Source organism: Bison bison, unplaced genomic scaffold (assembly GCF_000754665.1).
Source record: "Bison bison bison isolate TAMUID 2011002044 unplaced genomic scaffold, Bison_UMD1.0 scf7180017862274, whole genome shotgun sequence".
Lineage (NCBI taxonomy): Eukaryota > Metazoa > Chordata > Mammalia > Artiodactyla > Bovidae > Bison > Bison bison.
Genome location: NW_011492846.1, coordinates 369,873 through 384,601, shown reverse-complemented (window position 1 = coordinate 384,601; position 14,729 = coordinate 369,873). Strand labels below are relative to the sequence as shown.

Below are 14,729 nucleotides of genomic sequence, written 5' to 3'. Positions count from 1 at the left end.
GTTCATGTCCCTGCACACTTGGCTCCACCAGGGTCCCTGCAAGCCAAGCAGCTGTTCCACCTTCACACTCAACTCTCACTGGGGCAGAGCTGCCACAGGCAAAAAAATTCTTGAGTCTATGCACTCAGGGTCGCTTCGGTTGTGTCCGACTCTTTGCGAACCTGTGGATTGTGGCCTGCCAGGCTTCTGTTTCAGAGAGGGGGTTCTCCAAGCAAGAATACTAAAGGGTATTGGCCAATACTGGTTGCCATACTCTTCTAGAGCATTATTTTTCCTGCTGCCCTTGCTGTCAGCCCCTTTGAGTACCTGGTGCTGACAGAACCCCTGGGAACCAAACAGCTGCACCACCTCCGCACCTGGCCCTCACAGAGGCAAACCCAGGTCCTTCAGGGAAGCCTCAGGAGCTAAACACCAATGGACAACCCACATGCAGAGGTAGAAATAAAACCACAATTGAAACTCAGGGGCAGTGTGGCTAAGGAAGAATACCCAAAACCTTCAAAACAGCTGTTCAAGCTGCAGATTAAATCCACATGATCAACTAGGCAGACTTTGTGTCTATGCAATATATAAAAGGCCATTGAGAGCTCCCACAAAAGAAAATGCAATAGCTCTGATAGCTGTGGACCTTGAAGGCAAGACAGACAGGAGTAGGACCAGATTAAAATCTGAGCTGCCCCCACAGCAGGTCCAGAGATCAGCACAGTGTTGGAGGGCATCCTAGGGAGGTGAGGTGGACTGTGACTCCCAGCGAGGGAAAGGACTCTGACAGCAGAGACTCAAGAAAAACATTTACTATTCTTATTTTTTGAGTTGTTCTGTAGATTCTTCTCGATATTTTTTTCTTTTCTGTTCTTTCTTTCCTTTTTCCCCCCTCTCTGTTGTAGTTGTCGATTTTATTGGTACTAAGAAATCCAATTAAGCTTTTGAGCTTTTTTTTTTTAAGTCACATTTTTATTGTTATAAACCTCTGCCTGTACGTTGGGCTTTTGCAGCTGTGGAGGTTTCCTTTTTTATTTTCTCTTTTTTAAATTTTAATTTTTAAACCTATTATTATTTTCTGCATTTATTCCTTTGTTTGCTTTTCCTACTGTTCTTTTCCTCTTGCAGTTAATCTTTAACATATATAAATCTTCTTTATCTACCTCTATTTAACTTTGCATATCTACTCTTGCCTTTCCTTCTCTCCTTTCCTCTCAACAGATTTGTTAGTTTTATTTTGATTGCTTTATTCCCCAATTGGCACTTTGCTTTAGTTTTGTCTTCCAGTTTGTGCTTTAGTTTTGTTCTGGTAGATATAATTTTTGATTTCCTTTGTTCACTGGGTCAATCTATTTGTACTTTATTTTTGTTGGACTGTTTTGATTTTGCTTATGGGTGTATATTTATATGTGTATATTCAGTTACACTTTTTATTGTTGTTATAAACCTCTGCCTCTTTGTTGGGTTTTTGCAGTTCTGTGGAGTTTTACTTTTTTTTTTTTTTCTTTATTCTTTTTCTTCTCATTTTTTTCCTCTTTTTTATACTTTTAATTTTTAATTTTTTAAACCTATTATATTTTTCTAGATGTATTCCTTTATTTTCCTTTTCTACTGTTCTTTTCCCCTTGCAGTTAATCTATAATGTATACAAATCTACCTCTATTTAATTTTGCATATCTATTCTTTCTTTTCTTTCTTTCCTTTTCTCTCAACATATTTTTTAGCTTTGTTTTCATTTCTTTATTTCCCACTAAGCACTTTGCTTTAGTTTTATTTTCCAATCTGTGCTTTAGTTAGTTTTGTTCTTAACTGGTAAATATAATTTTTTCTTTCCTTTGTTCTCTGCATCAATCTACTGTACTTTATTTTTGTTGGTCTCTTTTGACTTTGCTCATGGGTGTATATGTATATCCCATTATTTTAATTATTATTTGCCTGATTTTGTAACTGCCATTTATCTGGAGTTCATCATTGGTTTCTTGTTTTTGGATATTTGTTTTAATCTCACTTAATGCCATAACAAACCACTTGTGGAATGTTTGTTCCTGAGCAGATATCAAGCCCTGAGCCTTTGGAGTGGGAGCACTGACTCCAAGACCCTAGACTGCTAGAGAACTAACCCTGGGGAGTATCAAATAGTGAGAACTCACACAAAGGAAATCACTTGAATACAAGACCTGGCATCACCCAACCACCAGTAGCAGCCTGTGTATGACACTTCATCTGAATAACACACAAAACAAAAATACAAACCCAATCATCAACAGACAGGAGTACCACCTTGCTCAGCCTTGCCCATTAGAGGAAAAACAAACAAACAAACAAAATCTCAGCACAAATCTCATCCTTTACAAAGCTTACACAAACCACTGGAGCAACCATAGGAGGGCAGAAACCAAAAGGAAGAAAGAATTCAACCTTCTTCAAGGAAATAATTCAATTTTCTTTGAAGCCTAGGAAAAGGAGACCTCAAACACAATAACTTAAAAAAATAAATAATGAAGGTTAAAAAATAAAATTAAATTAAAAAAAAGAAAAGGCAGACAAATACTGCACAAATGAAGGAACAAACTAGAAACACAGACATCTAAATAAATGAAGAGGAAATAGGGAAACTATCTGAAAAACAATTCAGAATAATGATAGTAAAGATGATCAAACACCTTGAAAACAAAATGGAGAAAATGCAAGAATCAATTAACAAAGAATTAGAAGAATTAAAGAATAAACACACAGAGACAAACAGCACAATTACTGAAATGAAAAATACTCTAGCAGGAATCAATAACAGACTGTCTGAAGCAGAAGAACGAATCAGTGAGGTGGAAGATAAAATGGTGGAAATAACTTCTGAAGAACTAAATAAAGTAAAAAGAATGAAAAGAACTGAGGACCATCTCAGAGACCTCTGGGACAATATCAAACACACCAACATTCAAATTATAGGTGTCCAAGAAGAAGAAGAGAAAAAGGGTATGAGAAAATTTTTAAGAGATTATAGTTAAAATGTCCACAACATGGAAAAGAAAATAGTCCATCAAGTCCAAGAGGCACAAAGAGTTCCATACAGGATAAACCCAAGGAGAAATGTGCCAAGACACATACTAATCAAACTAACAAAGACTAAACACAAAGAAAGAATATGAAAAGCAGCAAGGGAAAAGCAACAAGTAACACATAAGGGAAACCCCATATGCTTAACAGCTGATCTTTCAGCAGAAACTCTGCAGGCTGGAAGGAAATGGCAGGATATATTTAAAGTATTGAAAGGGAAAAATCTACCTGGCAAGGAAAAATGTACTTGGCAAGAATCTAATTCAAATTTGATGGAGAAATAAAAAGTTTTTCAGGCAAGCAAAAGTTAAGAGAATTCAGTACCACCAAACCAACTTTACAGCAAATGTTAAAGGGACTTATATAGTCAAGAAATACAAGAAAAGAAAAAAGATTTACAGAATCAACCCTGAACAAGTAAGAAAATGGCAATAGGAATATATATATACATATATATCTCTCAATAATTACTTTAAATGTAAATGGATTAAATGTTCCAGCCAAAAGACACAGGTTGGCTGAATGGATACAAAAAGAAGACCCATATATATGCCATCTGCAAGAAACCCACTTCAGACCTCAAGACACATATAGACTGAAAGTGAGAGGATGGAAAAATACATTCCATGCAAATAGGAAGCAAAAGAAAGCTGGAGTAGCAATCTTCATAGCAGACAAAATAGACCTTGAAGAAGATTACAAGAGAAAAGGAAGGACACTGTATAATGATCAAGGGATCAACCCAAGAGGAAGACATAACAATTGTAAATAACTATGCACCCAACATAGGAGCACCTCAATACATAAGAAAAGCACTAACAGACATAAAAGGAGAAATTGACAGTAACACAATAATAGTAGGAGACCTTAACACCCCACTCACACCAATGGACGGATCATCAAAACAGAAAATTAATAAGGAAACGGAAGTCTTACATGATACATTGGATGAGGTGAATCTCATTGATATCTTCAGGACATTCTATCCAAGTACAGAAGAATACACCTTCTTTTCAAGTGCACCTGGAACATTCTCCAGGATAGACCACTTCTTGGGTCACAAATCAAACCCCAGGAAATTTAAGAAAATTGAAATCGTATCAAGCATCTTCTCAGACCATAATGCTATGGGACTAGATATCAATTACAAGAAAAAAAACTGTAAGAAACACAAACACATGGAGATTAAACAACACATTTCTAAATAATCCAACAGGTTACTGAAGAAATCAAAAGAGAAATCAAAAAATTTCTAGAAACAAATGACAATGAAAAAACAACAACTCAAAACCTATGGGATGTAGCAAAAGCACAGCTAAAGAGGGAAGTTTATAACAATACAATACTTCCTCAAGGATAAAGAAAAACATCAAATAGATAACCTAACTTTAAACCTGAAACAATTAGAAAAGAAGAACAGAAAGAAAAAAAATTAATAGAAGGAAAGAAATCATAAAGATCCAAGGAGAAATAGATGAAAAAGAAATGAAAGAAACAAAAGTAAAGATTAATAAAACTAAAAGCTGGTTATTTGAGAAGATAAACAAAATTGACAAAACTTTAGCCAGACTCATCAAGAAAAAAAGAGAGAAGAATCAAATCAACAACATTAGAAATGAAAAAACAGAGGTTACAAAAAATAATGCAGAAATGCAAAGGCTTATAAGAGACCATTATGAACAACTACATGGCAATAAAATAGATAAACTGTAAGAAATGGACAGATTCTTAGAAAAGTTCAATCTTCCAAGACTGAACCAGGAAGAAATAGAAATTATTAACAACCCTATTACAAGCACTGAAATTGAAGCTGTGATAAAAAATCTCCCCAAAACAAAAGCCCAGGATCAGATGGCTTCACAGGAGAGTTCTGCCAAACATTTAGAGAAGAGCTAATGCCTATCCTTCTAAAACTCTTTCAAAAAATTGCAGAGGAAGGAACGCTTCCAAGCCATCACCTTGATACCAAAACCAGACAAAAACAACACACAAAAAAGAAAACTACAGGCCAATATCATTGATGAACATAGATGCAAAAATCCTCAACAAAATTTTAGCAAACAGAATTCAGCAACACATCAAAAAGCTTGTATACCATGATCAAGTTGGGTTTATTCCAGGAATGCAAGGATTCTTCAATATATGCAAATCAATCAATGTGATACACCATATTAACAAGTTGGCAGATAAAAACCATATGATAATCTCAATAGATGCAGAAAAAGTCTTTGACAAAATTCAGCACCCATTTATGATGAAAACTCTTCAAAAACTGGGCATAGAAGGAACCTACCTCAACATAGTAAAGATCATATATGATAGTTCAGTTCAGTCACTCAGTCGTGTCCGACTCTTTGCGACCCTGTGAATTGCAGCACGCCAGGCCTCCCTGTCCATCACCAACTCCCGGAGTTCACTCAGACTCACGTCCATCGAGTTGGTGATGCCATCCAGCCATCTCATCCTCTGTCATCCCCTTCTCCTCCTGCCCCCAATCCCTCCCAGCATCAGAGTCTTTTCCAATGAGTCAACTCTTCGCATGAGGTGGCCAAAGTACTGGAGTTTCAGCAAATATTATTCTCAATGGTGAAAACTGAAAGCATTCCCCTTAAGATCAGGAATAAGACAAGGGTGTCCACTTTTGCCACTATTATTCAACATAGTTCTGGAATTCCTAGCTACAGCAAACAGTGATGACAAATAAATAAAAGGAATCCATATCAGAAAAGAAGAAATAAAGCTCTTACTGTTTGCAAATGACATGATACTGTACACAGAAAACCCTAAAGATAGTATCAGAGAATTACTAGAGCTAATCAGTGAATTTGGCAAAGTTGCAGGATACAAAATCAATACATAGAAATCACTTGCAATTCTGTATACTAACAATGAATAATCAGAAAGAGAAATCAAGGAATTAATCCCATTCACCACTACAACAAAAAGAATTAAATATCTAGGAATAAACCTACCTAAGGAGACAAAAGAACTGAACACAGAAAAGTATAAGTCACTATTGAAAGAAATCAAAGATGATATAAACAGATGGAGAGATATTCCATGTCCCTGGGTAGGAAGAATCAATATTGTGAAAATGACTATACTACCAAACACAATCTACAGATTCAATGCGATCCTTATCAAGTTACCATTGGCATTTTTCACAGAACTAGAACAAAAAATTTCACAATTCATATGGAAATACAAAAGACCCTGAATCGCCAAAGCAATCTTGAGAAAGAAAGCTGGAGGAATCAACCTTCCTGACTTCAGATTATTAGTACAAAGCTACAGTCATCAAGACAGTATGGCACTGGCCAAAAACAGAAATATACACCAATGGACAAGATAGAAAGCCCAAAAATAAACCCATGCACCTATGGGTACTTTATTTTTGACAAAGGAGGCAAGAATATACAATGGGGCAAAGACAGCCTCTTCAATAAATGGTGCTGGGAAAACTGAACAGCTACATGTAAAAGAATGAAATTAGAACACTTCCTAACACCATACACAAAGATAAACTCAGAATGGATTAAAGACCTAAATGTAAAACCAAAAACTATAAAACTCTTAGAGGAAAACATAGGCAGAACAGTCGATGACATAAATCAAAGCAAGATCCTCTATGACCCACTTCCTAGAGTAATGGAAATAAAAACAAAAGCAAACAAGTGGGACATGATTTAACTTAAAACCTTTTGGACAGCAAATAAACTCTAAGCAAGGAGAAAAGACAACCCTGAGAATGGGAGAAAATAATAGAAAATGAAAAAACTGACAAAGGATTAATATCTAAAATATACAAGCAGCTCATACAACTCATACCAGAAAAACAAACAACCCAATCAAAAAGTGGGATAAAGACCCAAACAGGCATTGCTCCAAAGAAGACATCCAAATAGCTAACAAACACATGAAAGAAAAGATGCTCAACATCGCTCATTGTTAGAGAAATGCAAATCAAAATTACAGTGAGATATCACTTCTCTCCAGTCAGAATGGCCATGATCAAAAAGTCTACAAACAATAAATCAGGAGAAGGTATGGAGAAACGGGAACACTCTTGCACTGTTTGTGGAAATGTAAATTGATACAGCCGCTATGGAGGTATAGAGATTCCTTAAAAAACTATCAATAAAACCAGCATATGACCCAGCAATCCCACTCCTAGGCATTTAACCTGAGGAAAGAAAAATTGAAAAAGACACATGTATCCTATTGTTCATTGCAGCATTATTTACAATAGCTAGAATATGGAAGCAACCTAGATGTCCATCGACAAATGAATGGCTAAAGAAGTAGTGGTCATATATACAATGGAATATTACTCAGCCATAAAATGGAATGCATCTGAATCAGTTTTAATGAGGTGGATGAACCTAGAACCTATTATACAGAGTGAAGTAAGTCAAAAAGAGAAATACCATATTCTAACGCATATATATGGAATCTAGAAAAATGGTACTGAAGAATTTATTTACAGGACAACAGTGGAGAAACAGACATAGAGAATAGACTTATGGACATGGGAAGTGGGGAGGAGAGGATGAGATGTATGGAAAGAGTAACTTGGAAACTTATATTACCATATGCAAAATAGATAGCCAACTGGAATTTGCTATATGGCTCAGGAAACTCAAACAGGGACTCTGTGTCAACAAAGAGTGGTGGGATGGGGAGGGAGATGGAAGGGAGGTTCAAAAGGAAGAGGATATATATATATATCTATGGCTGATTCATGTTGAGGTTTCACAGAAAACAGCAAAATTCTATAAAGAAATTATCCTTCAATGAAAAATAAATAAATAAAAAAGTAGTGACAGTTAGAACTGGACATGAAAAAACAGACTGGTTCCAAAATGGGAAAGAAGTATGTCAAGGCTGTATACTGTCACTCTGCTCATTTAACTTACATGCAGAGTACATCATGCAAAATGCTGGACTGGATGAATTGCAAGCTGGAATCAAGATTGTTGGGAAAAATATCAATAACCTCATATATGCAAATGACACCATCCTTATGTCAGAAAGTGAAGAGGAACTAAAGAGCCTCTTCATGATGGTGAAAGGAGACAGTAAAAAAGCTGGCTTAAAACTCAGTATTTAATAAACTAAGATCATGGCATCTTGTCCCATCACTTCATGGCAAATTAGATGGGAAACATGGAAACACTGACAGACTTTATTTTATTGGGCTCCAAAATCACTGCAGGTGGTAACTGCAGCCATGATAAAAGACACTTGCTCCTTGGAAGAAAAGCTGTGAACAACCTAGACAGCATATTAAAAAGCAGAGACATTACTTTGCCAGCAAAGGCCCATCTAGTCAAAGCTATGGTTTTTCCAGTAGTCGTGTATGGATGTGAGAGTTGAACCATAAAGAAAGCTGAGTGCCGAAGAATTGATGCTTTTGAACTGTGGTGTTGGAGAAGACTCCTGAGTGTCCCTTGGGCAGCAAGGAGATCAAACCAGTCAATCCTGAAGGAAATCAATTCAGAATATACTTTGGAAGGACTGATGCTGAAGCTGAAGCTCCAATACTTTGGCTACCTGATGTGAAGAACTGACTCATTAGAAAAGACCCTGATGCTGGAAAAGATTGAAGGCATGAAGAAAAGGAAACGACAGAGGATGAGATGGTTGGATGGCAGCACTGACTCAACGAACATAAGTTTGAGCAAGCTGCAGGAGATGGTGATGGACAAGGAAGCCAGATGTGCTAAACTCCATGGGGTTGCAAAGAGTCAGACATAACTTAGCAACTGAACAACATTCTCCTCTTGCCTTCAATCTTAATATATTTAGGGATTGATTATTTATGCTTTTTGTGATAAATACTTATTCAGATATTGTTTCAATTTTTTTTGTAATGTCTTATTTTGCTGATTGATTTGTAGAAGTCTTCAATATATGTTGGAATCCAATCCTTTTTTCGTCTTCAGTCATATATAATGAAAATATCATCTCCCAGTTTTTGGCTTGTGTTTTTACTTTTTGTGAACAATGTCCTTTGCTATATAGGATATCTCATTCTTTTTTTTTTTATGGTTTGCTTTGTGTTTGTGCTTTGCTTAAAAATTGTTTCTAAACAGCATCAAGATAAATCCTTAGACTCTACTTTTAAAATTTTGCTTTTCAGTCTTTAAATCTCTTAGAATAAATTTTTGCATATGATCAATGTAATTTTTTTTCAGCATGAACTATCAATTGTACCATCACTGTTTATTGAATTATCTATTTCCACACTGCTCTGCCTGCCTATCTCTATCATATATAAATATTACATTCTTGTTTGAGGGTGATACTACTTCTGGGGATATTGTGTGTCTTTAGTATATTTGTATTCCAATCCACATTGTCTTACTTAGCACTTATTTCTAATAAATTATGATATCTGGTATCACACATCACTTCTATCATGTCCTTCTGGATTGTCTTGAATAGTCCTTTGCTTTTCTTCATAATTTTCAAAACAGCCTAAGTTACAAACATGTATGTAATATGTGATTTTTCTTGAACTGCATTGAATTTATAGGAAGATTTGGAGAGAATATCTAGTTTAATGATTTTTTTAGTTTTTCAGTCATCAAACAAGAAATGCTTATTTAGTGGAGTTTCATTTCATTACTATTTTTTTGTTATCCTTGGGTTTCTCATTATTACTTTTTTTATAGTATAGTATCCCTAATGCATTTCTAGGTTTGTTTGTTGCTATTAATCTAGGATATGAGTGTTTTTCAATGGAGTATTAATATCTGTATCAGGATATCTAGTCAAGCATCCTACCAGAAGTAGAGGATCTATGTAGAGTATTTTTATATGTAGTTTTCTATTTAAATCTGTGGATTTTTTTGAGTCTGGTTTCTATGCCAACCTGTTTATATTATCTTATAAGAAATATACATACATTATATAATATATATATATGCCTATATATTGTTTACTTTATAGGTGGAATAATGTTAACCAGTGAAAAAGCCCATTTTTGGTCAGGAGGAATTTCACGAAGTATGTCTGAAGGAAATCTGTTTGACATGGAAGCCCGAAAATCCTCAAGAAATTGTGATATTACAGGTACAGGAATTTATAATTATTGAAATTATTTTTACCCATCATGACTAATTATTGGGGGACTACTTCTGAAAAGTGTTACAAACAATTAAGAGAATTGTAAAATCACAACTTTATCATTGAAATACACTATCATTAAAAAGATGAGAAAAATAAAATAGTCAAAATAAAATAAAACAGGTAATGATAAGTATTATAAGGAGACAAAGTTCTTTATTAAATGAGCAGTATATGCAGTAAATACAGTGAATTTTGAGGTTAAAGAGACATCTGTAGGTTGCAGTGGGCCAACAAATCCAGTATAAAAGAATTGAATAGATTCTCAGAGGAAATGTAGGTTTTAAGAGAGTTTGAAGGTCCTGGATTTGAAGAAAAGTGTAAAAATAAAAGAAATGCAGCAATTGTTTTTCAAAATGTATCTTAACATTTTTAATATATGACACTTAAAATTAATTTCAATCAATATATAGTTCTATATATAACAAACAAAAATGTCTGAAAGCTTACTTGAACTCATTTTTTCTATTTTAGCTTTCATTTTCTCTAAAGCAGCCACAATTTTACAAAGTCCAAAAGCGAAGCCGCTCAGTCGTGTCTGACTCTAGTGACCCCATGGACTGCAGCCTAGCAGGCTCCTCCGTCCATGGGATTTTCTAGGCAAATGTACTGGAGTGGGGTGCCATTGCCTTCTCCGAACAGAATCATTATCAATATTTATTGAAAAAGTGATCAAATATAATTTGCTCTAAACATAAATATTCCAGTATTTTTGAGATATATAGAAATTCATTATAGTTGATATATAAGTATTTGAATGTGTTGCTGATTCTTAAAATATCCACTTTCCAAAGTAACAGCGTATTTTCCTTTTGTGGTGGTAATAAGCCTGTTCTTTGCCATTTTAAACTTTAAAAGCTCAGTGAATTCCTTCAAGTAGTAAATCTAATGGTGGTCTATTTTTTTCAGTGCTTATTTTCATGAAATGTTCACTTTTCATGAAAAAAATTCAACCTGTTAAAATTTATCAATATGAAATGTTCAGAAAATATTATAAGGAATCCATGCTTGTTTAGTTTATTTTTTTAACATTTTAGCTGTGTAGAGATATATTTGATATTTTTCACATATTGAATGTTATCAGGAAAGAAAATGTTAAATAAATAATCTAGATGTAATGAGACCAACCACTGTATATTTAGAAAAATCTGGATGATAGACTAAATTATTCTGTTTTTTCAGAGGTACTCATTTATGAAAATGACATATTAAACAAGGCATAAATGTATGTAGTCTGGGTCATTTTCACAAATATGTGTTAAATGATTATTATTGAAATTTCTAAATATTTTTGTTTATAAATCATAGTGTCTTAAGATAAAATAATGTTACATAGAGTCAAAATAACCTGGTCGAACAATTTCTCTTTCCTCTCAACATGAAAATTTGACCAAAATTAACATTGATTTTGTAGTACTTAGACTGGATATCAAAGACAAATAAAAATTCTTCAATTTTTAAGCTATAGTAAAAATTAATCTTGGTTGTATCTCAGAATGCCATTTCATCTTTGTTTTGCTTTATTTTGGTTTAAATAACACGAATGTCCAGATCCAGGTTTGCCTCTTGATTGGCCAGAGGATTTCACACTTCATGGCAATAATGCTTCCAGTGCTACAAATCCATTCTGGAATGAACTGTCTGCATCAAACCCATTTTTGGATGATATAACTCAGCTAAGAAATAACCAGAAGAGAGATAATATTTCTATCTTGAAGGAAGATCCTCTTCTTTTTTTTAGAGAAATAGAAACTGGAAACTCTTTCGATTCCTCTGGTGATGAACTTGATGTGCATCGGTTGCTTAGGCAGTCTTCCTCAAGGAAATCTGGAAGATCTAAAAGTGTTTCAGAACTTTTGGACATTTTGGATGACACAGCACATGCCCATCAGAATATACATAACTTTGACCAGATCTTAGAACAAGACTTAGAATGGCTTCGAAATGATCGAGAGGCTTATAAAATGGCTTGGTTAAGTCACCGCCACCTTGCCCGTTCCTGCCTAGATTTGAGTACAATTAATCAGAGTCCTGGATGGGCCCAAACACAAGTTGCAGAGACTACAGTAGTTTGCAAATTAAACCACCAAGGAGGGTCAGTACAATTACCTGAATCAGATATCACTGTTCATGTGCCCCAAGGCCATGTAGCTGTGGGAGAATTCCAAGAAGTATCTCTAAGGGCTTTTCTAGATCCTCCACAAAAGCTTAACCATGACCTTTCATGCACCATAAGCCCACTGTTGGAAATCATGTTAGGCAACCTTAACACAATGGAAGCCATTTTGCTGGAGATGAAAATTGGGGCTGAAGTGAAAAGGGATCCTTTCAGCCAAGTCATGGCAGAAATAGTGTGTTTACACAGTCTGGATAAAGAAGGCCCTTTCAAAGCATTAAACAACTGCTACATTTATAAAGACACCATCCAGGTCAAGCTAGTAGACTTAAGTCAAGTGATGTATCTAGTGGTTGCCGCACAAACTAAAGGTACTCAATCACCAGTTGCCACCATTTGGGATTATATCCACAGAACAATTTCAGTTGGAATTTATGGACCCAAATATATCCACCCCAGTTTCACTGCTGTTTTCACAGTTTGTGGACATAGTTATATGCCAGGAAAGCTTACTATCTCTGATATTAAAAAAGGTGGGAAACCCAACACATCTCCAGTTGTGTTTCAGCTCTGGGGGAAGCATTCCTTCTTACTTGAAAAGCCACAAGATTTAAATATATCTGTCTTATCCTGTGATCCTGATTTTGAAGTAAAAGCAGAAAGAAAAAGGAAAGAAGTTAAGCAAAAGCACTTGCAATCAGGTCAAGCAGTTCATCAACAATTTTTCTTCTCTTTAGTTGACTCCAGAGAAATGCACTTGTTTGTTTTCTGTGTTCAGGTGGAGCCTCGCAGTGGTAGGCCAGTTACACAGTTCTTTATAACTTCACCTGATCCAGCTCCGAACCTAAAAAGTCTGTCAAATCTGCCAAGTGATTTGCAGAAGAAGAAGGAAATCAACTCTTCTCCCTTATTACCAACTGTGCATGTTAAATATCCTACATTTCAAGACAAAAAATTGAACTTTACCAGCTATGGAATAACCCAGAAGACAGTGATAAGACAAAATAAGATTGAATACTTACTTGAATATTTCAAAGGGGACACAGTAGCTCTTCTTGGAGAAGGTAAAGTAAAAGCCATTGGACAGTCCAAAGTGAAAGAATGGTATGTGGGAGTCCTGAGAGGTAAGATTGGACTTTTACATTGCAAAAACATCAGGGTGATTGCAAAGGAACAAGTAATGTCTATGTCAGATAATGTCTTCACAACCCGGAATCTTCTTGAACAAATTACCCTGCCTCTTAAAAAACTGACTTACATCTACTCAGTTGTCTTGACCTTGGTATCAGAAAAAGTGTATGACTGGAAAGTTTTAGCTTATGTCCTAGGCTATTCACATCTGGCACTAGAAGACTTTGATCAACTACAAGCAGACAAAGAATCAGAAAAAGTTGCTTATGTTGTAAAGAAGTTAAAGGAAGATTGCCATGCAGATAGAAATGCCAGGAAGTTTCTTTATGAACTTACTGTGGTGAGTATTGCTTGATCACAGGAATTTACTTACTGTAGAGAACTTTATTAACTTGGCAATACTTATAAGTAAACATATGAGAGTAGTTTCTCAAGTTAATTGAAGTCACTACAGAGCTTTGCGTACAAGATCATATAACTAGTTTCTTAGATTTGACATTCAATTGTGATTTTCCCAGAAACTAGGCCCCCAAGGATCATCCTTTAATGGAAGATTAAAGATTCTGTTTGTGCTAAAACATAACAATTAAGAGATCCTTTTTTTCTCTCTCAAATATTTAGATAGCTCTTAAAATATCAGAGGAGTTCCAATTACATGAAAGTAAATAAGACAAAACTGAAACAAAACTACTTAACTTGGGCATTGTTGTAGACTCACTTTTTAGTGTTTTTAAGACATATCACCGATGTCCTTAACTTTAGCAATTTAACATTTGTCTTATGTATGTGGTGCATCACAATCCAAAAGTGATATTGCTAATTCTCTTCTTAATCTTTATGTTTTAATAGTACTCTAAGAATCCTGTTTTTTTCAACATAGCATTCACCCCAGTGTAAGGCTCAGCAGAGAACTATAAAAAACATGAAGAACTGTTTTGCCTTGTATTTGGATATTCAGTAATTTATTAAAAAAATCAAGAGCATATTTCTAAAAATGGCTAAAATGTGACTGTATAAATAATAATAATGATATATACCACTTTCCTAAGGATCTCTATATATTTGGCACTGTGCCCAGCACTGTATACATACTCTTTCATTTGGCCATTTTAACCAACATACAGGATAAGTCTAGTTAGTATCTCCTTCTTCAAATAGAGGAAACAGAGTCTTGGGAGGTTGGGCAACTTGCCCAAGATCTGCCATTTGGTTAGTATCAAAGATGGGATTTGAAATCTTTTTGGTTCCAAAGCCACACATAAAACCACTATATTTCCCTGAAATAAAGTTTTTAACAATGTACATATATATATAT

General features: G+C 35.0%; 1 protein-coding gene across 2 annotated transcripts in view; it reads left to right on the top strand.

Moving 5' to 3' along the window:
• The window catches only part of MACC1 (metastasis associated in colon cancer 1), a 93,449-nt gene that overhangs the window by 55,891 nt on the left and 22,829 nt on the right, over positions 1–14,729 (top strand). For both annotated transcript variants that reach the window (XM_010832781.1, XM_010832782.1), the window contains 2 exons: positions 9,991–10,113; positions 11,719–13,754. In XM_010832781.1, coding sequence (XP_010831083.1) covers positions 9,999–10,113; positions 11,719–13,754 — 2,151 coding nt within the window. In that variant the 5' untranslated portion in view covers positions 9,991–9,998. The remainder of the gene's footprint in view (positions 1–9,990; positions 10,114–11,718; positions 13,755–14,729) is intronic.